The sequence below is a fragment of the Nasonia vitripennis genome, chromosome 3 (assembly GCF_009193385.2).
Source record: "Nasonia vitripennis strain AsymCx chromosome 3, Nvit_psr_1.1, whole genome shotgun sequence".
Lineage (NCBI taxonomy): Eukaryota > Metazoa > Arthropoda > Insecta > Hymenoptera > Pteromalidae > Nasonia > Nasonia vitripennis.
The window spans coordinates 1,085,345-1,112,806 of NC_045759.1; the positions used below are offsets into that span (position 1 = coordinate 1,085,345).

At 45.3% G+C, this 27,462-nt stretch overlaps 3 protein-coding genes across 13 annotated transcripts; 2 read left to right on the top strand and 1 right to left on the bottom strand.

Moving 5' to 3' along the window:
* Positions 1 to 136: 136 nt before the first annotated feature.
* On the top strand, positions 137 to 22,649 carry LOC100121166 (tetraspanin-9). 10 transcript variants are annotated; one of them, XR_004344742.1, is made up of 8 exons: positions 137 to 348; positions 660 to 874; positions 1,016 to 2,236; positions 13,484 to 13,602; positions 18,575 to 18,769; positions 18,908 to 19,096; positions 19,806 to 20,540; positions 21,494 to 22,649. XR_004344742.1 is itself a non-coding variant. In XM_016983901.3 (8 exons), exons 4-8 carry the CDS (start codon positions 13,540 to 13,542, stop codon positions 20,327 to 20,329), a joined length of 798 nt encoding a protein of 265 aa, XP_016839390.1. In that variant the 5' UTR covers positions 137 to 348; positions 660 to 874; positions 1,016 to 2,236; positions 13,484 to 13,539; the 3' UTR covers positions 20,330 to 22,649. The 10 variants fall into 10 exon arrangements, 7 of the variants coding, with proteins under 7 accessions (XP_016839390.1, XP_032454014.1, XP_032454013.1 ...); XM_016983901.3 differs by having other exon boundaries at positions 19,806 to 20,084; positions 20,258 to 22,649; XM_032598123.1 differs by having other exon boundaries at positions 19,806 to 22,649.
* LOC100121144 (protein THEM6) lies at positions 701 to 1,321 on the top strand. Its single transcript, XM_032598043.1, has 2 exons — positions 701 to 874; positions 1,016 to 1,321. Exons 1-2 carry the CDS (start codon positions 701 to 703, stop codon positions 1,319 to 1,321), a joined length of 480 nt encoding a protein of 159 aa, XP_032453934.1.
* On the bottom strand, positions 20,823 to 26,968 carry LOC100118466. 2 transcript variants are annotated; one of them, XM_001604467.6, is made up of 5 exons: positions 26,406 to 26,968; positions 25,451 to 25,822; positions 24,819 to 24,917; positions 23,160 to 23,522; positions 20,823 to 22,835 (listed from the first exon to the last, which is right to left on the bottom strand). In XM_001604467.6, the coding sequence occupies exons 2-5, from the start codon at positions 25,628 to 25,630 to the stop codon at positions 22,749 to 22,751; spliced, it is 729 nt and encodes a 242-aa protein (XP_001604517.1). In that variant the 5' UTR covers positions 25,631 to 25,822; positions 26,406 to 26,968; the 3' UTR covers positions 20,823 to 22,748. The 2 variants fall into 2 exon arrangements, with proteins under 2 accessions (XP_001604517.1, XP_001604492.1); XM_001604442.6 differs by lacking the exon at positions 24,819 to 24,917 and having other exon boundaries at positions 21,234 to 22,835; positions 26,406 to 26,885.
* Between the last annotated feature and the right edge of the window lie 494 nt (positions 26,969 to 27,462).

Consider the following 27,462-nt stretch of genomic DNA (forward strand, 5'->3'; position numbering starts at 1 on the left):
CCAACAATTGATTTTAAAGATCCGACGATAGAGTTGTCGTAGAAGTTTTCTCTTTCGCCAACAGATGGCGATAAAGCTCTTACTCACTTGAATGGACGAGTAATAAATCTTTAGCTTTAAACGATTCATTTAGTCGCTTTATTTCTTCTTTCGATCGAGATGATGCAGTTACAATATTTATTAAATAATCTATTTTAATCATGATGATTTACTGCCTTACCTTTTTATGCTTCTTTTTACTTTATATTCTTTTTGATGTGAACTATTTCATAAGGATGGCTTGTACGATCGGATGGAGCAGACTTTTCCATAAGAGAAGAAAACTGTTGGAGAAGACCATAATTTATGGTTAGACATCATTATTTCTATATAATCGAATAAGGTCAACACCAAGTTTCTATATAATAAAATAATCATAATTGTTATCAATCAAAGTGCAACTTCATGAATATTATAATTTATACAACTATTCCAGTTTCCTTTCGGGTTATTGACAAAAATTATCTCGAATAATTTTTACTTACTATTGCAAACTTTGGGTAAAATCTACTCGATTTAACTTCCATATCGCCAGCGCATTGAGACTCATTCATGTCACAAAAGCAAATTGCACGTTTCTCTCTCTCTCTCTCTCACTCCTCTTCCTGGGTGTTATGCAGGCTTATGCTTGACGTCGGACGTAGACATATTCCTGAAGCACATGAACAATGCGAGGTACCTTCGCGAGCTGGACTTTGCACGCTCCTGCTTCTACGATTCCTCGGGCATTTTCGCGGAAATTAGACGGAAGGGTGGAAGCGTCTTGCAGACGGCGACCTCCATTCGTTATCGCCGACCCATACCTGTCTTCTCGCCGTATAAGATAACCGCGCAGGTGAGTTTTGCGTCTGGATCGTTATCCATACTAGTACTTGTGAGTAGTAGATTATTCGAAATTCGTTGGTGATGTTGCATGTAGAAGAAGAAAAAATTAGAATTTAACATATTACCTACAAAGCAGTGTACCTATTTACAGCTAGTCCACTGGGACGACAAGAGTCTCTACATCGAGCACGAGTTCGTGAGTTTGTCGGACGACTTTGTGTACACCACCGCTCTAAGCAAACAGAGTGTCATGGGGCCGAAGGTCCACATACCCGATATAATCGAGAAAATCGAACCAGGTACCCGTCTGCCGGAACCCAGCGAGGAGCTCTCGCTGTGGCTCAAGTCTATAGACGAATCGTCTCTCAAATTTAAGAGGATAAGACAGGATAAGGATTCGGAGAAGAACGACGGAGAGAAAGATGACGTTGAAGTTTTTCTGTCAAATCCTGCTTAAGGCCGGAGATTTCATTGATCCACTTTTCCTCATTTCTTTTCTTGAATATGACGGAAAGAAACACAAATAAGATATTTTTACGAAGAAATTTCAAGTATTATTGTTTTAATCGCACAGTCAAAACATATTTTTCATTAATCAAGTATTGAGAATACGATGGTCGTATCGAGAATTGTTATGTAAACGTCGACCGAATACAAAAATGTTTATTGGAAGCATTGTGATTATTTTTCTTCCGACAGTCAAAAGCCTCCTTGTGTAATTTATTCGTATCACGCACCAAGAGAAATGCCGCCGCGAGGATGGGGAGTGCGCTCTTAAGCCTTTCCATTCACACAGCAGGACCATTTCCTGTTCCTTTATTATGATGCCGGAGAATACACCTTTATTTTTTCATTTCTTTTGCAGGTTTGACATTTTCATTGAGGAAGCCCAAAGTGATTTTCACACCATCAATCAAAATTCCTGCTTACCCTTTTAATGCATTATTGTATGTTTAACCCCTTTACACTTTTTTATACAATTATTGATAAAACAAATAATTCAGCATGGCAACTACTTATAATAAGGTGTTTGCATTGAATAAAATTTGAATACCACTAGTGCACGTAATCGACCAACATCGCCATAATAATCCGAGCAGCTCCAAAAGCAAAAAAGGAAAATCACCAAAAATCCGGAACGCCAGTGTGGCCCAGCGCCGAAAGATGCCGCCGCGGTCACACCAGCCGGTGAACGGAGTGCAGCGAGAAGGCGCGCAGCAGCGGCGGCTTTAGTCCGCGATCGCTGACTCCGCCGGCCCCTCTCGTGAACCTCTCGCGACTCTAGTGCACACAGTATAATCGCAGCAGACAGGAGAACCGCTCTTCGACAGTTTGCCCGATTCGCACGTTGCGAGCTGTTTATCCCGTTGCGGTGAGTACCAACCTATTGTCCAATTGAATTATTCCGTTTCACTCAAACTTTGACATTTCGGAGTTCTAAGAATAGAATTATAATGAAATCTGTCATCTTAGCGAGAATCATTTCAAATTCAAAGTAGTAAGTGAAGGCAAACGGCTCGATTCCTGCCAAGCGCATCGCAGTAGCGAAACAACAGTCACCAAGCTCTTTAACGAGGAAAAGCCAACAAGAAATCGAGGCGGTAAAAGCAGGTTTTCGCGACAGTTAAAATGAAATCGCGCGCGCGCGCGTGTATTTTCTAGGACACACACAAGAGAGTAATAATGACGTTAGCGGACTGTACCGCACGAGAGACGCAGATAAAACGAAAGGTAAATTGAGGATCGGGCTGCCTCGCGTTCGCCTATTGTGCATATGCGAAGAGCGAACTTTCGTGATAGCCGATAAGATTCGCTCACGTTTAGAAAGCGCGCGCTTACGTACAATAACGGCTCGCCACGGCTGATAAGGATTTTTCTCGCGCTGGTCTATATTTTTTGCTTTTTGTTATCAACTGCAACGGTTCGAGCTTCCAGTATGTATGTATGACCAGAAGAAATTATGCTAATGCCGAAAGAGGTAACTGGCGACTGCCGTGTCTAATGAAGTAATTAATCGTGCGCTAGCTGCACATATACGCACTGGTCGAACGGTGATAAATTACGCGCTTTGTTATTGTATATTTTACAGATAAGCTAATTAAAATCGATGTTGGCGTGATTGATCGAGTACAGAAATTATAAAATATCCCGACGATTACCATTTTCGGACTTCTCGACTCGTATGACGGAACCGCGGGCGTATTTATATAATTACAACATTCGAGTTACACAATGTGCGATTTTTTCAGCGAGAAATTATTCGCTGATGCGCTGGGATTCGGGAACATCGATTGCGCCGAATGCATTTACGGCGTTATTATATGTTCGTCGATACCGCGCGGCCGCGAAACGTGACGAGCCCGCTCGAAAGTTTCCGTAAAAATAAACAGAGCGATCTATTTTCGGGATTACGAGCGTATACGGCTCGCGGAGTCGATAAATATTATTCCGCGTGTCCCCTCCCTCGCCGCGGAGTTTTTCGATTAGCGATAAATCCGCGAACGATATTATATACTCGCGCTGAGTCAAAAATAGTTCGTCATCCCGAGCAGATAAATGAATTTCGCGTTTCCATGCGCGACAGTCTCTCATTGTGCAGATATTAGTATTACGAATCGTTCGTGTGTCGGCGCAAATCATCCGATTGTGAAAAAAAAATTCCTGCCCACAACGTCGAGCAATTGCACAGGGAAAAGTGCACGCGGACGTAAAAGTGTTTATCCCGGCGGTTAATTGGGCCACGCATAGCTTATAGAGAGCCGCAGCTGTCTCTCTAAAAAAAGCTCTCGAAGAAACGCAGCTCGAAATAATTCCTCTCGGTGAATTACACGTGCACGCGCGGGCATATGCTAATGCGCGTGTTTGACTGTCCGACGACGACGACGGCATAATGTAATCCGACGGGCCGTTCTTCCAATTAGCTCGTCACTTACCGGTAACAATGCATCAAGCACTTAAAACCTCGCTGCTGCAGCACTTTCTTCGGGCCCGCGCGCGCTTAAGATTAATCAAGCGCGTGGAACGTCCGTGAAATATTAATGCCCTCTTCGCTCCGTCGTTTTCTTCTTCTTCTTTTGACGAATAGTGCGATGCTCTTTGTGGTTGCTGCAGCCGACGATTCTTTGAGATGTACACACATGGGCGGAGTATGAGAGAGAGAGAGAGAGAGAGAGAGAGAGAGAGAGAGAGAGAGAAATGTCTAACAGTGTGCGCGTGTGTGCTTTGTTGTATTAACGCAAAAGTTCCATGTATTCTGGGCTGAATCACATTTAGATTCGGTGTACCTATAATACGTGGCACATAGCTGGGAATAGTTCGTCGATACAAGCGCGAATTCGAGCATCGACTCCATTCAAAATTAACCACACATTCAAAGCCGCATACGCGTACATATCATTCAAGGCAAAATGAAAAGCGCTCCGATCGAGTTCAGGCTATACATGTAACGCGCTCGCGAGTTAGCCCAAGGTACATAGGCGGCGGATCCAGCGTGGCAGCTCATTAGCCTTGACGAGATGATTTAGATGCCGACGGAAAGAATTAATCCGCTGACGGGCTTCGCACGCAGCGCTATATGGCGGCGGGGGAGTATAGAGAGCATAGAGTAGGTACACGCACACATGCACAGGGCTCGATATCGCTCTCGCGTCTATCGCAGCACGGCCAGCGGCCAAATCAGTGCAGTCGCGCCGCTGCTGTCGCTCCAAGCGTAGAATGGGACGAAAGTCGGCGAATAGGGAGAGCTGCGCTATCGAGTGGGCCTGGGATGGTAGGACGCATGCTTTATATTACTTTAATTTTCTTCTCTCCTTGTTTTTCGCTTTCTTATCTGGCATGTTATTTGCCTTTGAAAAAATTCCGCTCGCTGTTGAATCAAGTGCGAGAGAACGCGCGTCGGGCCTGTTCCCACTCGATCGCGTAAATTACACGCGTATCGGCGGTGAGCGTGAAATCGTCGCCCGAGGAGCACAAAGAGCCGACACCTTGGGAGAAAGGGCGCCGAAAGGGTCTCTTGTGTTACGCTCGCGTTTTACTAGCTGCGCTTCTGCGAACCTCGAGTATAAGCTTCTGCGAATCCGTGTAAAATCCGTCGCTCCTCCGCGAATCGACGTGGTCTTTTCAATAACGAGAACGCCGGGTTATTACGCAAAGTTCCGAAGCTGAAAATCTGTCAAGTCGATTTTCCGTCCGGCAAATTGTCGCAGGAGTCGGTTACCCAATCCTTCTCTCCGTGAGATTCATAATGGCTCTAACAATACAATTGCAGAAGCGTGAGCCGCCGTGGTCACTCGGTCAGTGAAAAGAACGCTTCATTCGTGTCCTATTAATCTTTTGTCTCTCAAAAACTTGCCTCACCGAACGATTCGAACCCTCCGACGCTCTATCCTCTCGCATAAACTGCACTACAGCTACTATGCACAGAAGTTAGTTCAGTCCGGATTTTCTTCGCAGCTCTTGGTGCAAGAAGTGAAATGACGCGATAATTAGCCGAGACGCGGGCGATCGTGGGCGTGCATAGGTCTCATACGCGCGCACTCACGTCTCATTACACGGGGGACTTTCTGCGCTTAGCTGGTGATAATCGCGCGTGTGCGAGAGAGAGAGAGAGAGAGAGAGAGAGAGAGAGAGCTGCTATCATTGCGCAATATATGGGGCGCACTGCATTCCTGTCAATTGTTTGTTGCGCAACGCCCCCGCACGTAGAAACGACTGATGCGCTTTCGGGGATGCAACGCTTCCTCGGCGTTCCGCAATACTCGCGGCTACGCTTCTGTAATATCTCGTAGATGGATGTGTATAAAAATGCATATGAATGGAATATAGATCACTCCTCTACCCGCCTCCCACGCTCCGAAAGGAAAGCTCTCGCTTTCTCCGATCTAATTGAGCCATCGGCGAAAAATCGGAAACGAGTATAATATGACGTAGGTAGGCGAAGGCGTGCGTGGGTGCAGGTGGCCCTCCGACAGGTGTTTGATCGATTTTGCAAAGCAGCCACGGCTCGCTGGCGTCGCTTGCGCATTATGTATACCTACACTGCAGCAACCTTTCTCCGACGCTGCTGCCGTACAGCTACTCCTGCGATCTAAACAATGGAGCGCTTCCTCGTTTCATAGCGCGGCTCTTTCTCACACGGCCATATTATAAGCTCGCTGCGGGCCCGGTTGTATAGGGCCGATGTGGTGATGCTATCCTCGAGGCCTTGATTTTTCCTATATACGAGAGCTTCGATGCTCGAATTTCTCCCGTACACACAATTCACAATCGTCTCTCTTCAAGCGCTGGAAATAGACGAATCCATACACACGCGCGCTCGTGAATTACGTCACGTGGGAAGTTGGAAACGCATCGCGCGTAATTTAACTGGCGGCGCGGCGTCGATGGACCGGCAAATAATTTTCGAGGCCTTTTGTTGACTCCCGTATGCCTGTGTGTATGTAGGCCTGTGCGTCGGGAATTGAGCCGATATTCCGTGTGGTCTGCAGCGCGCTGCTAATTTTATTGCGCGAGGCGGACGTTTGTTTTAGGGGAGTCTGTTTGAAGCTAGTATTATAGCTGGTGGAAACGTACTTTTGAAAGAGCGAATTTTTAACGCTTCGGTATATGTCAACACATAAGCTCGAGGCTTCTGCGCTATGTTATAGTCGACTGCGAGTCGAGCTAAATAGGCCTTTATCGCTCGCGAGCTAGGCTTCGTTGGCGGGAGATAAAAAACTGGAAACTACTTGCTCGAAGCTCGATTTCCATCTCCTCGTCATTCCAGAGCGCTTAAAAGCTCGGTCTCGCCGAGAGTGCCATCTCACAAACACAGCGACACCGACACACGCGCACGCGACTCTGGGAAGAGAAGAAGATCGAGCTAGCTCGGCCATATATATAACGTCAGAGAGCGAAAGAGAAGGTATACAGAGCGCGCTGAAGCACGTCGAGGACCCTGACGTGTGGGGATCATAGATGATTGCAAATTGCCCGCAATTGGCAGGAAGTCGGGGGACTGTTTGTGCGCCCCCTCACACACTCTTGAGCGTTCATTAGCCAGCGCAGTAGTTGCAGCATCGCGCTAGCGGCGACTGCAGCTTTTAAAGCTTGATTTTTGCTGGCGTTTGTTGTTTTTTTTTAGCCGGAGAGATGCGCTGCCATGATACACGCGTATAGAGGTTCTCTATTAGGTTTTGTTGATTTCGAAAAAGCTACTTTCTCGACAACAATGGAACCGAGAGACTCTTTTCTGCAATTAACGGTTAATACGCTCTAGAGTGTACACTGCAGGTACTTTCGAAGGTATTTACCCTTATCTACAATCTATCGGCTAACTGTACCCACATAATACGCGGCCCGTTTGCCCTTGTTCTTCTATCCCCGATTTCGATCGGCGCTGGACTTTTGCCTGGCTCTCCGCGAGTATGCGCGCTCTAATTAATACCGTAAAAGCTTGTTTACGAGAGTGACTTTCCTTTTAACTTTTGGCCCCACTTGTCCAGCGCGTGTAATCGCGTCGGTTTGCTCTTTGAAACTTAATTTCCTGCGCCAGGTACAATCCACCAGATTTCCCGAACTAAGTGGCCGTCGTGTGTCTCCTCCTTTGTACTCTAAAATCAGCGAGCAAAAGAGCGCGCGTCAGCGCTAAGAAAACAATCAATTAACTTTAATTAGATTTTTTCAATTCCATATACCTAATAGACTCGCAGAGCAGCTCGGATATCTTCTTGCAGCGCGGCGCGTCAATTCCGCATAATATGCCGTTCGCGCCGACGTTCCTCGCGTGCTCTCCTTTTCTTATTCTCTTTCTCCAAGCACAACGATGACAGCGACTACGAGGCTCAATGGCCATATTCTTATTCCGCGCGTAGCGTCACAATTTAAATTCCAGCGAACGTCGCTGTTTACAGTTAAAGGGACGGCGGCGATGAGGAGCGTCGCAGCCTACGAGATTCGTACAACGTAATGACACAAAAACACACAAAGTGCCCGGGAAATACGCGACGTCTGGCTATATGTATGACTTCATCGTCGAGTGTAAGCGCTGAAATAGAAACGTTTTGTGTCCGTGTGTATATTCCGCGTTGCTGGGGGAAATTTGCGGACGCTATAAGTTCGAGATGTGTGTATAGTCGGGGGTTTATTGCGTAAGCGAGTTACTTTTACTGGATATTGTTCTGCTTTGTTCGTTCGTTTGCAAATCGGTGAGAGCACACACTGCGCTGGAATCATCGTGGGCAGGTATCGAGTGAAAAACGTAGGCACGAGGTGTATACGTTGCGCAATAAATCGTAAAAAGAGGAAAAAATGCGAAGGAAAGGCATGACGTGAAGCAGTGAAGCGGTGGCGTTTTATGAAGCCTGAAAATATAATATACCTTGTAATATCTGACTATGTATAACTCGACGTTTTCATACACGCCGTAAATTACCGCGCTATAGTCTCAAAGTAATCCACGACGGAATTTATCAAAACGTTATAATCAAGACGAGTCTTCCAAAGCCTCTCGAAATCAGAAACGTCATACGCGCACAATTAGGACTTGACACCTCCGCGTGCAAACAAGTCGCTCTCCATCCTCGGCAGATGATAAGACGCGCGAATGTCGAGTGTTACACAACGCGATAAAAGCCCGATAGACGCGAATTACCATTTTCGCGAGCTATAAACGAGCGTCAGCAGCTCGAAGGGGATTTTATATGGCTCGCCCACGAGACCCTGAAATCTGAGTACGCTCGGGGAACTCGAGGAGTTGCGGCTGCGGTGGATAGCTTGTGTTGTAAGCCTTGGGTCGGATGGATTGTTGTATACTGGCTTTTCGACGGAGTTTTTTCTCCGAGGGTTGGAATGAGGTTGGATATTGATATTTTTTTTTCTCGTGTCTTGGTGGAGGAGAGGAAGTGGCTTTTTGCTCGGAATCGCTCGTTTTTTTGCTCTGCGTTTTATTGTGTCGGTGATGGGCACGAGTCGGGTTTTGATTTCGCTGGATGAGGTTACGAGAAATCGAATTTTTTTCGCATATCTATATCTTCGAATGTTCAAGAGTTTTATGTAAAGCTATAACCGTTGAAAATGACTATATAATAATATACGCCGCTGTTAACGACGAATTATGCAAGTTATAACAATTTCGGCTCTGCGTACAGTGGCCAATAAAATCTAAGTTCACCACACACTAAATTTTTTACCGTCCATTGTTTAATAAACCGCGTTAAAAGTTTTTCATGCCACTCTAAAGGGCTCTAATTATAGGTTTTTCTATATCTGTCTAATAACTAATGTGCAGCGTTTAACCAAACAATTAAAATCCGAAGAATATACGAAGCTCAAATAGCATGTCTGGAAGTGTAATTGCGTCTGCGCCTTATCCACACAATGGTAAACGCCGTTACATAATTAAATACGCGCTGCAGAAAGTTACGAAGATTCTGAAAATAACATACGTCATTACATTGTTCGCCGCGAGAGTCTCAATAAGGAAACAGTCAGTTTTAATAACCCCAGCTATTTTCGCCATTATTTATAATTGATTTTATTAAATTTTCACTCGCTACCGTGCGCGCGAGTCAGAAAAACTCATGCAAACAAGCCGCAGCGCTCGTAAAGCTCGCACATTTTACTCATTAACGCCGCTGCACTGCATACACACTTTTGCAGTTATACGCGATTGTTCAGCGCGTAAAGTTACGCGTCAAGTGCCGCTTCAAAGTTACGCTAGTCGGGTAAACATCACACAGGATTTTTCCGTCCGCGTCCATTGTTCTCCGCTGGAAAAAGCGGTCTCCCCGTTAATACTCCGCGACTTTTTCCGCGCAGCTGCCGTGAAATGTCGCACTTCTTTCTACACTGCCAAGAGAGAGATGAGGGATTCTGGAAAAAGTAGTCGTCGGCGCGGGCTTTTTTCGACGACGACGACGACTTTCGCCGGCTACGGACTTTTTGTCACCTTTCTACGCATGTTCTAAATTCATCAAGTAGAGCAAGCGCAAGAAGGCTTTCTCGCTCTAGATTTTGTGACCCTTGAAATCTTTTTTTTTTCGTTTTTATCGACGGTGCGTGTAATCATACGTTTCAGAGTGTAGTATCAGAGAAAAACGAAAGTTTTTTTAAATCTCTGGTAGCTGAGCCGAATATAAAAAAAGAAAAGTCGGTGTATTATAATGACAGTTCAGAGCCCTCGCAACAGGTCTTCCATAAAGAGACTCATCGTACTTTCTCGCTGCATCTCCTATACAAGCCCAACCTACGGTCCTCATCAGCACTCACCGCACAAAACAAGCCCATCCAGTCTGCACCCTGACCGCCTACGCAACCGGTACACACGCACGTGCAACCAGCCCACTCTATAACACACACGCACTCTCCATATATACGAGGAGCATCGAACAAACAGCCGCGCATACAAGGCCTACACGAGTTTACACTCGTCGTAGGCCTGGCGCGCGTCGAGAGAGCAGAAAACAAACAGACCGTCTCTCTCTCTCTCTCTCTTTCACGTGTGCGGCGCGCGTCTTCATTCAAAAATCTCGCGCGTACGCGCGCGCCTCTCTCCACGTGCGCGAGATAAAGAGGCGAGATATACGGCCAGGAATCCAGAACCCTTCCCCTCGAGGCACGCGCCCTTTGAGCGGCGCCGCTTCTGAAAGCCGAGTGTGTCGATGTGTGCATACGTACGCGCACACCGGCGAGCAGCCTCGTGTCCCGTTAGAGGACCTACAAGCTCTCCGCGGTTGGAGAAGGAGGAAGGTAAAGCGAGAAGAGGACGGACGGACGGACGGACGGACAGAGAAGAAGAAGAAAAGAAAGAGTGGGTATAACTAGGAGGCTGTTACTGCTGCGTGGGGGTGTGCAGCCGGGATTTCTGGTTTCGAATGACGCGCGGATGCTCGGTATATTATTCATAGAATTTGTTATATAGGCGCAGTTAGTTCAACTCTGCGCAGCTGCATAACTAAGTACACTTATCGCTCTTATCGTCGATACAGTTTTCGAATACTAGTCGAACCAGTTGCGCGAAACCCTCCGGTCTTTCGAGTAATGCACAGAGAAAAAAACGAACAGTCGGAGTACGTAATACTTCGAAGCGTGGAAAAAAGAGTTAAGAGCGACGCGCGAGGAGAAGGAGCGCGCGCGCGTACGGAAAGAGTGGGATGCCGAGACATGCCTTGTGTACTAGCTCGAGAGAGAGAGAGAGAGAGAGAGAGAGAGAGAAAAAAGAGAGGGAGAAAGAACGGAGAGAACCGATCGAGCGAGTCGACCGGCACTTTTCTCACTGCGCGTCGTGTGCGTGGAAGGCTTAGACGCGCGTTTAACCGGCGGCGGCTTCGACACGCTTTTTGGAGATAGTTTTGCTTTCGGTCTTGTGTACATACACGCAGTACCCGTTGATCGTTCGTTTGTTTTAACAAAGTTTCTTTTTGCGGCTGTGTGATCGTTGTACAGTGCTGCCGGTGTGTTGTATAGTTATTGCTGGAGAACCATCAGGAGCTGTCTCTGCACGGATACGTAAGCCGATTTTTGAATATTTCCACTGTGCGCAGCGTAACTCGCGCGAGGATATACCCATCAGCTTTTTTCTCTCTCGCTGCCGACTGTTTTTACCTCGAGACTATACACATACCTGTTTGAGTTTTTGCGCTGCAGACGGTCTGCCGTAACGGACGTCTTTTTGAAATATGTGCGTGCGCGAAGAATATACCTGCTTCTTTGCCGAGCGAAATTTCTGGAGCAAAGCGTGACATGCGAATGGAAGTTTTGTCCCGCGTCGCTAAAAAATTGCGAGCGTTAAAATTGCCTGCATTAACATGCGCTAACTCCTCTCTCTCTCGAACTAACCGCGCTGGACTTGGGAGATTTACGAGCGATAAATTTTGCTCGTATTAACGACCTGGAAAAACGCAAACTGTTATTCATTAGGCGAAGAAGCTGGGTTTAGCGTTTTTTTTACCCGTTAAAATGTGAACGTTCAAAGTGAAGTGTTCTGTTGTGCGGTGCAAGAACGATGGCTTGCATTGTTCGTTAGTCTGTAAAAATGTGTTATCTTCGGAGGCGGATGGTGACGTTAACCGATGATACTCATTAGTTATACGTAGATTAGAAAACTCATGAGTTGTGCAAGTTCTTTATATTTTTAGCAACGCGAGAGAGTCTTTTCCAGCTCGAATTCGTAAAATATCAAGTGCATAAAATTACCATCAAACTGTGTACGTCTGCTCTCTTGAGTATGCGCATATTAAATGTACGTACGTGTCCGAAGTGCGAATATAAAATTTATGAAATGCTCAAATTTTCGAAGATTGACATCCTTATTTATCACTATTATACATATTAAATCACCTAATCGAAAAGCTCCGTATCGACATACAATTCAGGTCGCCTGTTCTCTGTCTTTTCTGTCTTTTAAAATACACCCATAAAAGCGCGCACGAGCTTCATTAGCGGACAAATTTTTAATACGCTCAACAAGCTCAATTCAGCACCGACCCAAATGAACCACGAAAACAGCTGACTTTCTTCGCTCCTACAAACACAATTTTTGACGGTCAGGTCAAACGCGGACGTCACCCACTACTCCTACTACTGCACTCTAAATTGAACCAGTTGAGCCAAGCGGCGACGTTTGTTTTTCACGCTAATTAAAAACGCTAATTCCCACTTATGCGAATGACCGTACCCACACATACCTACTCGTGCCCTCACGGAATTGAGAGGATTCCTTGATGAGGCGCTTCCTGTCCGCGTGTGCGTGTCTGGACCAAAACAAAAAATAACGCGCGGAAGAAATTTTATTTCGGTAAACTCGTAAACTTTCATCAATTAAGCGGACGGGGGGAAGACGGGAAGCAAAGTGCATTCGTTATTTTAATTAAGACACTTTTGCCGCCGTAATTGAATTCCAAAATGGTGAAGGTGTCGGCTGTGGCGCGGAGATTTATAGCTTCGGATCGATGCGGTTTCGGGGCGTGATGTATCGACTTTAGCGAAACTTGTCGCGCGATAATTGTTTTGTTTTGCGGTACTGGGAAATTAGTTTAACGATATTGAGTTACGAACTCGTTGGTTTCGCGAGTTAGTTTCGATAACTTTCTCTGCGTTTTTTCGCGGCCTGTCAACTTTCTACAGCTGTTCCAAAACTACGCCAACTACGGTCCAAAATTTTTGTTTACCGCGCGTTTTATATAAGACGCTGTACATAATACGTAAACCTCCTGATATAACGTTGCAGTTCATACGTAGTAGTCCTCTTCACGCCCGAGGGGCTCCGGGAAATAGTGTAACGGATGGTCTAAATTGGATATAGCAGAATTCATCTCGTTCCTATATAATTGCTGGAATTTCCAGTTGATCGAGAATTCCGAAGGCGTGTCCAGTGCTTCAATTATAAGAGCTTTCGAGCAAAATAGAAATAAACGGCGAATGATATAAACCACTTGATCCCTGAAAATTAATAATTACGATACTTATGCAAATGCGAGTAACGCACGACTTTTTTTTCGATCCAGGAAATCGTGAATGCATGTCGAATGAAATTGAATAAAACTCGTATATGTACGAGGCTGGAATAATTAAGTTAAATTTATTCAACGTCGTTACATAATGGACAAAATAATCAACTAATGCTCTCCTTTTGAAATTTCAGACAGCACCGAGTCTCATCTGCGCAGAGAAGAGTTTAGCGAGCGGCCGCCTGCCAAGATGGGTCGCACCGGCTACACGTGCATCAGGCACGTCTTCTGCTCGCTCAATGTCCTCATTTGGGTTAGTAGGCTTCTCTCTCTCTCTCTCCCTCTTACTATGAATTATTCGTATATCCTATGTCGCGCGACTATACAAGAGCTCGACCATCGAAAGTTCGGACCGGAGAATTTTTGCCAATTAGTTTACTTTTCGGATTCCGCGAATTCGTCAGAACGTGTTCCGCGCGTTCGAAATAGAGATAAAACCATTTGAAACAATCCATTATATACCCGCAGAAAAGGCACGAATATAGGGCAATTAATTCCCAACAAAGCGTATTTCCTCCTTCATTTCCACTCAACTTCGCGTTTTATCTGAGAATAAAATTCGTATACAGGTCGATTCGAGCGGCCCAATCAATTGAAATAGTTCCGTCAGTTACACGCAAATTCCCGGCAACAATGAAAGCCGTTTCCCTGAAGCTAATTCGAGCTCAAAAAACTCGCTCAAACGAATTTGATGCAACCAAATCTATTTCCATCCCCGGCAAGCATCGGCGTACACCCATAACTGTTCAGCTGAACCACCGCAAGGTCGAAGCGCGTAAAAGCCAATGCGACGCAAAAAGCGCGAGAGCGGAAGCGCTGCAGTCGAACGCGGAGTGAAAAAATCAAAAGCGAGTGTTCGCGATGCGCCTAATAAAGCGAGCGGCCGATCGGCTCTTTCCAACTAATCGACAGCGGCGCATCTCGATTTTACGTTGGAAGCCTGCGCGCGCGGATGCAAATTACTCGCGCGCGAGCGCGAAAAGCGTCGATCTTATTTTCTAGGGGGAGAAATATTCGTGCGCGAGGCAGGTGAACCGAGAAAGCTAGCGATGCCGAACGTGTTCAATTACCGATCGGTGCGCGGTGATTGTACGCTTTGGGTCGATTCGGAGCTGATCTACATCGTGTAAGCGATCCCGAGCGAAGGTGTACGGCGACGTGTGTTTATGTAATTTTAGAGATGCCAGATACGCGAGATTAAATTGCCGGTGAATATATATCGAGTGGACTGCTTACGCGATTAATGGAGTAAAAGAAATTTAAAAATGGTATGCCCGCAATTAAAATTGACTGTAATTCAATCGCACGAGCTGAGGAAGTAGAAGAGAAGCTTTTTGAAAGCGACGCGGTTCGATCGGAGCCCCCGTGGGAATAAAATCGGCGTTTTGTACTTTCATTTGAAAGTTCAAGCTGCAACGGAAGAAGAGTCCCGCGCGATGAAACGCCACTTAGCGCACTCGAGAGATGCTCACGTGTGCAGTTCGCGTGCACTTTCGCGAGCCAATTTTTCGCCGCCTCGGGCTAGTGTGACGCTCTCGTGCTTTTCGACTCTCGTCCCGTGGGAGATACCTCGAGACGTCTTTGTACGAAATTTACGTTGTAATCGATTCACCCACGGCAACGATAACCGTGATACAGTCATCTCATCCTTCACTCTCGCAGGAAAGAAGCTATAAGCAAGTCCTAAATTAAATCATACCAGACGCGCTTGGGCTGAGAATTTCGAAAGAGAGCAGATTAACAGATCCTCGCTGTATGGCAGAAGAGTCTTTCAGTGCAGGCCTCCCGAGAGATAAAAAAAGGCGCGGCGACACCGTGTAGTACTTAGCTGGTGCTGCTGCTCTTCAGCGCAACGAGGTCAGCGCGTGTGTGTATAAGCGGCGTCTCATTGCGCGACGGCGCGCTTTTTTCGAGGAGGCTGTCGCTCGGGCGTGAAGTCGGCTGAAGCCGAGATGACAGATGCAGAGGAATTTTTTCCTCGAGGGATTTGCGGCGTGTGGCCTTGTGTGGGTGGTGTGAATGTGCTGTGCGTGGAGCATTGATTTGGCGGGGAGTACAGTCAAAATATTGTGTTTTTTTACAAAGATCTCACTATTCTCGGCACGTACCAAATGATAGGTTTTCCTAATAATACCCTGCGGCGATAGTTGAGATAATGCCTCCACTTTCATTTACATACATAGAAAACTGAAAACTCTGCACGACAGCTAAAATTCACAAAAGCATAATTACACACAAAGTATCTACGTGCCTCCTTGTAATGGAGAACTTCTTCTACAATAGCGAATCAATTTTCACTTTCCATATAATACCCGTCGCGCATAAAACGCCGCGCATATTAATAAACCAAATAATCCTCGAAAGCGAATCCAGGCCAAGAAAATTTCCTCAACGCACAGCATAATTCAATGCCTTCCCGTCGAAGAGAAAAAAATCATTTTCACTTCCTCCGCACGAAATCCCATTTTTCTCTAAAGCACCTCGGAAAACACCTGATACCCTCTTAATAAGCGGAGCATCATCCCATTATCTCTTTCTCTCGATGCAGCCGTCTACAATACACCTGCAGCAGCGGCGAAAGAAAAGACGCCGTCGCGGTTTCACTCGGCCGGCTTTCCCCTCGCGGAGCTAAGCTTACACACGACTCGCGCAGTCTACGACGGTTTCGTACGTAAGCACGGGATAATACCGTGCGAGCATTTGAATAAAGTGCGGCGGGAAATTGAAGTAGTAGAAATTGCGAGTGTGGCGAGCGCCGGGGGAAAGTGCGATGATCGGCGAGAGATTGATGATTGAAAATTTCGCCTGAGTTTGGATTTATCGGAGCTTGTACCGGGTATACCTTATGTCTGTGTTTATTTAGCGGAGAAAATTACGTTTGCGAGCGTGGAGGGATGCGTTGGGTAACGGAGTAGCGCGATGGATTAGAAAACGTAAAAGTCGCGGCCTGGATAAGTCGTGAGAAATTTATCGGATAAAAAGTGTAATCACTCTAGGAGACCGTTCGGTTTCTAATTTGATGGATCATCTGTTTAAACGTTGAGCATCGATCGCTCGGCGTATCAACATAACTTATAGAAGTTCAAGCAGCAAAAAATCTAATTCGAAATTGTCCCGCCGGACTACACCCGCGACAGTCTCGTAAAACTCATTAGCCGGAAAACACACAGCTCGAGGGGGACGTCCTCGCGCATATAGGTGCAATCGTACTGGAACAAGGGGGTACATCTGCGTCGTCCAGCCGGTTCTCGACGCGAGCTATACGGTTTCACGGGCGCACGTGTGCGTGACAGTGTGGCGCGTCAAGCCTGTTATAATTAGATATCCCGTCTAGGCAAGTTCCAGCCTTACAAGCTTCCGCAAAAGTTTAGCTCACTGACGTCCCGGTTAACGTACAATAGCTATTTGCACAAAAATTTTTCTTTCTCTCCTTATCGCTTATTTCCGAGAAGCGCCGCGTTTCATCATCGAACATTTCAATCGCATTGCGCAACGCCGCGCGCTGATGGAAAGCCCACACCCGCAATTTCGCGAAATAATACCGGATTCGCGCGGAGAATGCAAATGCGCTTTTTTAAACTGTTTCTTCTCACACTATGTTCCAAAGCCTGTAATAAACTTGGGACGGATCACGGAAATAGAAGAATAGTAGCGCTTTGAAATGTAATGCATTTAAATTGCATCTCATAGTCCATGCACTTATCTTGTAATACACGTGCTGCTGAAGCGTAATAAACTTACGTGTCATTATGGCGCTCTAGACGCTTGTTTATATTCAAAACCTTTCAGGCCAACCTGATCGATACAGTGTATTGCACGTAACACGTTTCCAGACGTTGTTACGAGATTTTTTTTAAATTGCAAATTATGATTTATGGAACCGCATACGGTGTATTGCAGTAAATATTCAACCACGAAATTCCCCTCGATAAAATCACAACGCGCCGACGATACGGTGTCTAATGAGGAGAGAAAAGAATCCCATACACGCGAAAATCACCCAATTCGCGCTGCATCGCGTGTCTTAACCGTATAGACCTCAGTTAATTACACAAACGCGGCATCTGGATTACTCCGCGACGACTAATTTACATGCTTTCCTAAGCTCGAAAGTGAAACGCGTCTTACACACGGCGTTATTTTCCCGAAGAAGCGCACCAACCTGTGGAAAAGTGTCGCAAGTCACGCTCATTGACAATGAACGGACTATTTCGTTATGGATTGTTGATGCTCGCGGGCAAACGCACCGAGGATTTCGATACATACAGACATCGTTAACGACAGCTCCATATGGCTGCGCACCACTTCCCGCGCGCATTGTGAGCGCGTGTACACGTCTCTCGCTTTCTTTTATTAACTATATAATGATAAACTGCGAGAGTCACGAGGAGTGGGTCGTGTCCACGAAATATGTAGTACATGATGGGTAATTTTCCGCTCGCGGTTTTCACGGGGACGACGCGTATAAGCTTTTTAGAAATATCAACCGCAGGATTCGTTTAATCGAGATATAAGTAGGCGAGAGGTTTTCTTCGAAGAAAGCGTCGCTGCGGATTATTTTTACTCGAGAGAAAAGTGGGATAAAGCTGTTTTATCGATGATTGGATTCGCGGGGTAGCGAAAAAATTAGATAGCGTCTATGAGAATAGGAGCATCATCGTTATTCTGATCGAATTATCTCTCTGGAAGATCTACCGATAATCCGATTGCACCGGAGTGCGGTTCTTTTTCTATGTCCTGCTCTTGTTTTTTTTTTCAACGAGTTCGTCGCCGAAACGCTTTAAAAATTGAAATCGCCGGAGTGACTTTACGGATATTGTAAATTTTTTTCTGTTCTTCGGCAAGAAAGCAACAGCAGAAATGCATTAGACGAGAGTGAAAGTTGAAAAACATAAACTTTTGTTTCGACTCCGATCGGAAAACCGTACCGGAAATTCGATTACTCGAGCTTTCCGCATATATAAGTACGACGTAAAACAGACCTATAAAAACTTCTGGTCGCCAGCAGTAGCGGTATCCAGTTCGATTAATAAAAGTCGAAAGTAGGCAACCGGGCGAGTCGTTTCGCAGCTGAAAATTGGCGCCCAAACATTGCGAAACTCCCATCGCTGCAGCGCGGAAGCCGGCCGGAATCGTAACAATTTAACGATCCCGTAGCGCTGCATTAAATCGCGTATAAAAATGTATCTACCGGTGAACTGATGATGACTTTTCTCTCTCTGCAGCTATGCGCCTGCGGAATGCTGGGAGCCGGCCTCTGGATGAGATTCAGCTATCCGTACGCGTACGGTACGCTGGTCCCGCAGCACAGTTACGCCTCGTCGGACGTGCTGGTACTGGCGACCGGATGCTTCACCTTCGTCGTCGCCTTTTTCGGATGCTGCGGCGCCTGGTTCCAGTCCAGGTTCCTGCTGATCACGGTCAGTAGATTTATGCGCATTTCTATTGTTTCGAGATACTATCGTCGTTATTATTGGTGATTGCGATCGGAGAACAGCGCTATTGTCTCGATATCTCTCGGGGCATCTGGTATTCTGACGGATTTTTTATGATTGCAGTACTTCAGCCTGGTCATACTTATCTTCATGGCTGAGTTTATGCTGGGCACGCTGGCATTCGTCTTCAAGGACCAGGTCGGTGACAACATGAAGTCGCAGCTGCGCTACGGAATCTCGGAGCATTACACCGAGGAAAATATGCACGAGAGTGGTACCTTCTCCAACTTCTGGGATTACATTCAATCCACGGTAATTATACAAAGAATTAGGCAAAGTTGCTCATTTTGGGGGAACAACCCGCGTTTGCGCTCATTGAAATCCAACGAATTACACCTGATCCTTTCACTCCGCACCGGTTATAAACGAACTCCGGCAAATATTTCATCAGCCGGCGATAAAAGTCCTTTCGAAATTTTTAATAAAACTCGACAACGAGCGTAATTGCGCTTTTCTTCTGCTCGAACTTCAAAAAAGACTTCCGCGACCTACAGGAGCAGTCGGGAAAAAAAAGCCTCGGTATTGATGCTGCTTTCACTCGTACACCACGAGAGTCGTGTAGATATTGACATGCCATTGTTCGGTGGCTGCGGAGGAAGGTAAAAAATCAGCAGAAACGGGATCCCGCCGACGTCGTACCGCGTGCTAGCTAGTAGTAACACTACGGGGATTTCGATGCTATCGCTCAGCGAGTCGTATTATGGTACGTGTATATGTGAGCCTTCGGCAGAAAATTTTATCGCTCAGTCACGAAGCTGCTGCCGCCGCCTCATTCGCTTTAATGGTCGTACGAAGTGGCGAAGAAAGTTTTCCGACGCTGTTTTACAAGCTGTCGTACTACCGAACTGATTCTTTTTCTCAGTGGTACCCACCCGCCGGGACGTATCAATCCTCGCGAGCTACACGCGATAAAAGTCATGACAATGATGCCGTGTATTAATCGAAAACGTTTGGCTTCCAGTTCCAGTGCTGCGGCGTCGACAAGTACTACGACTGGTACAACATCAAGGCCTGGCCGCGGGAGGAGCGAGTGCCGGACTCGTGCTGCGTTCACCGCGAGCGCTACTGCGGCAAGCAGTACGACAACGACGACCGGCAGCTGAACTGGTACCAGGACGGCTGTCTCTCGGCGATCCAGATCTGGCTGGTCCAGCGACTTCACTTCGTCGGCACCGTCGGCCTGGTCATCGGATTCCTCCAGCTCTTCGGCCTCATCGCCAGCATGATCCTATTCTGCACGGTCAGGCACAAGCGATCCACGCACACCTACAAAAGTTACGATACCACGACGACCTAAGCCCCCCTCTTGCTCCTTTGCAGTGAAAGAAGGTCTCGCTTAGGCCGCGCCGGAGAGATTTCATGTACAGCGCGCGTAACGCGCCCTTTTTTATTCCTTTCTGTCGCATTCCGCAGCTCATCGACAGGCGCAGCAAGCGGGGCTCCACTGTCGCGCTCTGCCGCTTCTGGATGCGGGCCGCCGACTGAAAGGCCTCCTCTTTTCGGCCCGCTAAGCGCTGCGCTACCATTACGACAACTACTACTACTGCTACTACTACTGTATCCACCCAGACGACGACTGCGTTTACCCCCATTTCTCTACCCACCACTGCTACTACCGCTACTACCACTACTACGCTTCTGCAGTTTTCTGTTTGCGACTCGGACTTTTAAGCGACGGCCCCTCCTACTGCGACGCGTATGGCACTGTCGAAGATTTTTTTCGCATGGATTATTGTATTTTTATTGTTGTGTATTCTCTAGTTGCTTTGTTCGTATAATAGTAGTCGTATAAATGTAATGCAGAGCTTTTTGGCTGGACTTTTGTTTGCTTGCTCACGGACACTGACGAAGATTCCCGCTTTACCGACACTTGTGTTCACTAAGATTACGCGCCAAGAACGGTTCCCCGAAGATTCCAAGCTCAAACAAAAGTCCAAGATTCTCATACCAAAAGCCATCGATGTGTTCCTCTCTCCGTAAATTCAAAAATCGTGTCTCCACGACGAATCTTCGACAGTGCACACGACGAGTGAATGGATGACCGAGTGAGTGACGATGAGTTCATACTCATGCAGACAATCCAACAACACGAGCACAAGCACACGTATAAGCTGGTTGGCATGTAGTACACCGACGTAGATGAATATGCGATGTGATACGTCCGCGCACTATTAGATAATCGTGGCACACGCGAGTTTTACCTGCCCTTCCTATACTCACCTCGTTACGATATGACGACCTGTCGGGTCATACGCACCTGAAGTATGATTTACATTTGTATTCGCCGCGCTGACGTATTGCGTTTCGAAGCTTGCACTGATGTCTTCCGCTGCACGCATGACGGATGATGGATCGAGTGGCGACGCTCGATTTCGCTCCGGGTCGATGCACGCTGCGAACGTGTGCGTACTCGGTTTCGAAGTACACTGGAATATGTAACGATGAAAGCGATCATGAAAAGTTCGCGGTTTGAAAGTCTATCGTTGTTGAGCAAGATGTGCCATTGATGGATTTCGAGAAAAAGTTTGAAGAACACACGCGACGCATGGGATTGTACTGCACGAAAGCATTGTCGGAAACTTTTATAACTGGATGTTTCATGCGATACTGATGCAGATCTTTACATGTAAAATTACAACGTTTTTTCAGGACAATTGAATCCGCAGCAATGACGATTCAGCAGTCTACTCTTTGCAGCTTTCTCATATAGTTTTCCAAAATTTCAAGACTCTCTACTGCGATAAATATCACGCTACTGCTATGAAATTTTACTCTTACGTATGAATATACTACTGTTAGTAGAGCACAATGCACCGATGGAATGTGAAATATCTAGTAGTACACCTCACGACCCGACGATCGTCCGAAAATGTGAATATTGTTAACCGTTGTAATAATTATCATACAGTTTAACGAAATGGATACAGTTTTGTAAAAGTTTGTACTCTAGCGCTGTGTATACGTGTCGTCGTGTGAATGTATATGTACTCGCCTACTTTAGAAGATAAGGAAGACAAAATTTGATTAAAAATTACTGTATCGCGATTGAGATGTACTGGAAATATTTCAATCGTACAACGCAAAGACCAAAAATGAAAGTTTCGGGCGAGTATTTCTAACTGTCAGATATGTCGTAAAAGTACACAACCGGACGTTGTAGTTAGCTCGTAGAGATTAGTCTGAAATTCGCTATCGCGTGTAAACTGCATTTAGCTTTAAAAACAGTCCGGTTAGTCGAGATCCACGTTCGCTTTTTTCGCAAGACGAATGAATGTGTCTGTGTTCTAGAGTGTAAAATCGTGGAGATACCAACATGATATTTCTGTCAATCTCAATAATTCCTACTTTGTCAATTGCTGTATAATGCAACGTCATTGAACAAGTATTTACCCCTTCCTTGCGTATAAGTGTTCATTCACGATTTTTTTTTCCTGCGTATTATCATACAACTAGACATATAAGTATTATAAATAATGTGTTTATACGTAAATCGTACTGTTAGGTAATGTTGATTTTTATAGATATTCTATACATATACTCGAATTATGATATACGAAAAAAATAATTGCTTGGAAACGCGATGTGCGAGCCAATGTCGAAAGACTCGCGTTTTGCTTCATAATTGTAGAGCGCGGAATGAAAAAAAACGCAATTTTTACTACTGATACTGATTGATATGAGAAATAGTTGCTATCATAATATATACATGTATATGGCGATGTTTTGACGAAAAAAAATTATGAAAATCTTTGTTAAAACTATATAAAGAACTTTTATAAATACACTTTTTACACAATTTACGCAACAATGTTCGTTAACCTAAGTATTATATTTACATAAGTTTCATATTCCTTATATATAATAAATAACAAAGAGTCGTCGTTAAACTTGGTCGTTCAATTTCTCACTGCAGACCAACTAGTCTCGAGCCTATTTGGTTCAGTGCTTCGGTGATGTTTCGCGATGTCTTCTTCGCGGCATTGACTGGCAACTGAAAAGAAGGAGAATTATGAAATAATTGATGCATTATTATTTATCTACAAAGTGACACACTTGTGTATACGAAGCCAGTTTTTCTCCAACTGTATAATTCATAACAAAGCAGATTAGGCAAATTACCCAGCGTTAAGCAACACTCATCCAAAAAAAACGAATCTTCTCCAGCCTTCGAGCCATACACGACCCACATCCATCCCTCGTTCAAAGCATCCAATCAACCTCATTTTTTCTCAGCGACCAAAAAAATCTTTCCTCCTCTTAGCTAACGAGTTTCTCGAGAAAAAACTTGCAAAAACCAGCAGTCAATGAAACTTACGTCGACAACGGCGTTCAGAAAGTTGCTCAATCCCTCGAAGCCGTTGACCAAAGCTCGGCCGACACCGATGAACTTGTCGCCGTTGTTGCCGTATTTATCTTCCTCTTTTATGTTGTCGACGATGGGCTTGGGCTTGACGATGCTCTCCAAGAACGAGCTGATCGGGTTGTTTGTCTTCTTCTTCTCGAACAAAGCCTGGTCCTGTTCGTTCTCGAGTCTGGTGTTCTCGCGGGTCCTCGGTGGGAAGAATTGGGCCAGTGGGGTCTTATCGTAGGACTGAAGCGTGCTGCGACCCTTTACGATGATGTCGTTGGCTGCGCCGATGGCCCCGGCGACGTTGTTGCGGGTTTCGCTCATTAATTCCTGTAAGGGTGAGGTTTATTATAGAATTTGAAGAGGAAGATTTCGATAGATGATCCGTTTATTATTAAACTTTGAATTAGAAATTTAAGGTTCTCAGTTAGTAAATTGTAGTCAACATTAATAAATTAGTACATAGAATCGGAAGATTAGATAACACATTACAGAGAAATGATGAAAGTATAGTCAACTCAGGATGTAGAAATCTTCGATAGAAACAAATATATTTTTAATTCTACTCCAAAGTCACTACACGAAGTTTTTTGTCCACACTCGTTCGAGAAGTTGACTCGCGCAAGGCGTGTGATTAAACAAAATTTCCGTGTATGAGATCTAGTTGTGCGCGCGGCTAATTTCGCAAGGCGAAAGCACAAGCGGTTTATTATGCATATGGCATTCTCGCGCGCGCACAAAATACTTTCATCCTCGCCTCTGTCTGTGCAACATACCGTTTTATTTCAATCAATTATTCATGATTTTGTACTGCACGCACGGTCGTCTATATACAGGTTTTAAACTGTTAAAAAAAGAAAGATATGACAAAGAGTGTGCAATTATAATGGCGGGTAGAGTTTTCAAGACCCGATACGGCTCTGCGTTGAAAATCTTGCACAAGTGCACATATACATGTAAAATAAACAGAACATTCAGTAAGTAATGACAAGTGGATAGAGTGTGTATGTATTCCGGAGAAGAAAGAGGACTGGAATCGTAAAAGTGAGCCGTTTGTTTTGTAAATTGTTCTTGACAGCTATACTGCGATGAATAAATTATGTATGCGTGCGCGAAAAGATTTATTTATGCAAATTCTCTCTCTTGTGAAAATATGAAGAAGAAAAAAAATATGATTTGTGTGTTTGTTTTGATTTAATAATATTCAACGAGCAGTAAAATAGAAATTAGTACACGCGTGAAACGAGTTTTCAGATGATAAACAACGTCATCGAAGGAGCTTAAATAAACCTTCTCGAATAATGATCTCTCTCAGTACAGAAGCCAAGCAAAAAACAAACGCACTACGCAATCGAACTAACGAGCTTTATATTATACAAATGCTCGGCACTTTCACGCGAGATCAAGCCTATAAACAGGTGGCACCGCAAGGTGACTCAACAGAATTCAGTCCTTTCCTTCTCGATGTTTATAAGCAATGAGAGTCAGACGATACATTGAACATTTTTTTACACATATATTATACAATTATTAAAAGAGATGCGGTGTGACATATAGATGAGCAAAGGCGATATCCATGGAGATTGTTGTCGCGAGTGCATCGTTGAGATTCAGTGAAAAAATTACCTCAACTCGCTCGGCAATGATGTTTCGGGCTATCGCGACCGAATTGACTAATCGCCCTCGGCCGAACCTTAGTGCGTCCGCCATCCGGCCTAACCACTCCTACAAAAAACGCCAAACAGAATTTTGATATTGTCGTGCCCCTCGAGCTCGAGCGCGACGCATGTGCTGAAAATTCGTAATATCGACACGTTTTCGCTCGAGAGGTCGAAGGCCAATTGGTAATTTTTTTTTTGTTCGTGATTCGCTAAAGGTCGAGAACGCCTTTATTTGTGTATTCTCTGCTCGTCTCTCGTTTCAAGTGTGCGTGGTGCATTTTGTTTGCATACCTGCGGACTACGTACAATCGAGGCGATTGCATAGTGCTGCTTGTGCCATTTATTGGTGATGTAATTTGCTGGTGAAATGAGGATAAAATTTTGGAGATTACAGCGAAATCTTTCGTTGAATATTTTCGATTCTTCGAGATTTAGTTTATTGAGTTTACGACTATTGAAACTATGCTTATTTTCATATAGATAGAAATTCAATGGAAAATATTCAACAAGTGTTTCAATGGGATCTATAATCAGGTAATTCTTTTACCAAATCTAAAGCACACAATCAAACCTCTCCAAAAAACTAGAAAAATTTACCATCCCGTCCTGAATCCTCGTACTGACGTCTAGAGTAAGTGGCTTGTCGTCGATCGGGACACCCTCGTCCTTCCCCGTATCCAGGCTAAACCTGACCGGCTCCTGGTCCACCGCAGGTCTCGCATCAGTCCTCAGCACTAGCACCGCGAGAAGCACAAGAAATATCCTCGTCGACGACATCTTCTTCGGAACTTCCCCTGGTATCGTGTATTACGAACCTCGCGATACAGTCGATCGACCGGCACTGACGAGCCACTCGCGTGTGCTGGATACGTGCCGGCTTGGGAACCTTGGATGGGCTCGTTGCGACAGAGACTTCGAGCGGAGACTTTCGAGCGCGGGCTTTCCGTAGCGGACCGATGCGATGGTTTTCTAGAAACAGAGCCGGAGGAAGTGACGCTGAGCGATTAAAGTTGTATTGTCGGGATTCGATGGTGCGTTGCGAAGAGGAGGAGGAGGAGGAGGAGGAAGAGGAGCATTTTGGAGAAGCTCGAAGCGAAATTGGGCAAGGTGTTTGGATTTTTGGAAGGTGTAATTGGGATTTTATTGTGCGTTGATGAACGCTGTGGAAATCATGACATTCAGTATTATCTTATATTTACTGAATTGATTTTTTTTTTAATCTTGCATAATATAATTAACGATCTAACCTTTTAAAAGAAAGCAATTATGCAACCACAGAAGATGCTTTAAATTACAGTGTCATAACGTGTTACATCTTCCTGCGATTTTTGATTCTATTTCGTGACTCGGTATCATTTACAAAATACTCGAGTTACCGGAAAATGCACGAAAATAAAGGGTTAATCAAGGTTACTTTTACATATCAATTGACTTGCAAAATTTCTCAGCAATGAATGATATCAGTGCACATATTGTGTGCAAATTTTAAAATTAAGTTCATCCTTATTTTTTCCAAGAAAATGGAAATATTTCACCAAAAATCAAGACTCACCATGTATCGCGAAAAACGCAACCAATCTCCCTCACTAAAAATCTTCCGATCTCCTTTATCTCGCACGCGTTATAACTCGCTCTCGAAAATCGAAAGTTTCGCTCTTCTCGAACACGCGCGCACAGCAAATATATCTTTCCTCGAACGTCCAATCGCCACCTCGCTCTTTACGCGCCTCCGAAAAAAACACGCATGTGCACATCTGCAGTAAATACAGTTCTCGTGCACAGCGCTGCACCGCGTAGGCGTGCGTTTTCGTGCACGCGCTCTGACTGCCAATATATTCGGCACCGGCCGCTTACCGATTGCCCGAGCGATACTACCTGTCTTTCTCCGCGTATTTCTCTAGCTATGTTGCTCTCTGTTTCTCCGCCGGTATAGGCACCGCGCGAGTTGCGACACGACCTGGCTGCGGAGCGCTTTCTCTTTCGAATCCGCGTGCGCTCGCTCGCCTGCTCCTCAAAAGCGAGTTTGCGTTGCATCGGCCGCTGACTTATCCGTCTCGGCTGTATTTAGCTTGATGATGATTACGATGCTCGGGTTCCCCGAGGTCGGATTGCCCGAACTCGGCTGCCCACCTGCGGATGCACTTATATTCTTCTGTTGCGGAATCGGTCGGAATGCCGCGGTGATAACGATGCGGTCAGGTCGGCAGAGGGCATGTACCTCAAGGTCACCACGTGCGTGGCTTATTGCGGGAAATGCGGATTAGGGATTTCGTAATTAAGTGGAGGCTCTCTTCATCTGGGAAGAGATGCTTTTGTTTGGGAATTTCGCGGGATGAGTGTTTTTTTTATTTTCATAAATATGTTTTTTTTTCCTTGACAGCGTGGATGAAAATATCAAAAAATGTTAGCGATGGAATTAGCATCTGAGAAAATTTACGAGAGTTTGCTGAAAGTCAGTTACTCGTCATCCTCAAAGTAGGAAGAATCAAGAATTCAGATAATACATCCGGCAACTTTCACATCTCTTTACGGCGCACGTCTGCAAATGTGCATGAACTTAAGCTACAATCACAGGAACTGAAAACCAGGTTTTATGGCTTTAAAATAAG

Coding starts and splice junctions, on each gene's coding strand:
- LOC100118466 (XM_001604467.6), bottom strand. CDS start 25,630: ATGTCGTCGACGAGGATATTTCTTGTGCTTCTCGCGGTGCTAGTGCTG. Junction 24,918..25,450: donor CGAGGATTCAGGACGGGATG/GTAAATTTTTCT, acceptor CGTTTTTTGTAG/GAGTGGTTAGGCCGGATGGC. Junction 23,523..24,818: donor TCATTGCCGAGCGAGTTGAG/GTAATTTTTTCA, acceptor TCACCCTTACAG/GAATTAATGAGCGAAACCCG.
- LOC100121144 (XM_032598043.1), top strand. CDS start 701: ATGAACAATGCGAGGTACCTTCGCGAGCTGGACTTTGCACGCTCCTGC. Junction 875..1,015: donor CGTATAAGATAACCGCGCAG/GTGAGTTTTGCG, acceptor ACCTATTTACAG/CTAGTCCACTGGGACGACAA.
- LOC100121166 (XM_016983899.2), top strand. CDS start 4,579: ATGGGACGAAAGTCGGCGAATAGGGAGAGCTGCGCTATCGAGTGGGCC. Junction 13,603..18,574: donor CGCTCAATGTCCTCATTTGG/GTTAGTAGGCTT, acceptor CTCTCTCTGCAG/CTATGCGCCTGCGGAATGCT. Junction 18,770..18,907: donor CCAGGTTCCTGCTGATCACG/GTCAGTAGATTT, acceptor TTATGATTGCAG/TACTTCAGCCTGGTCATACT.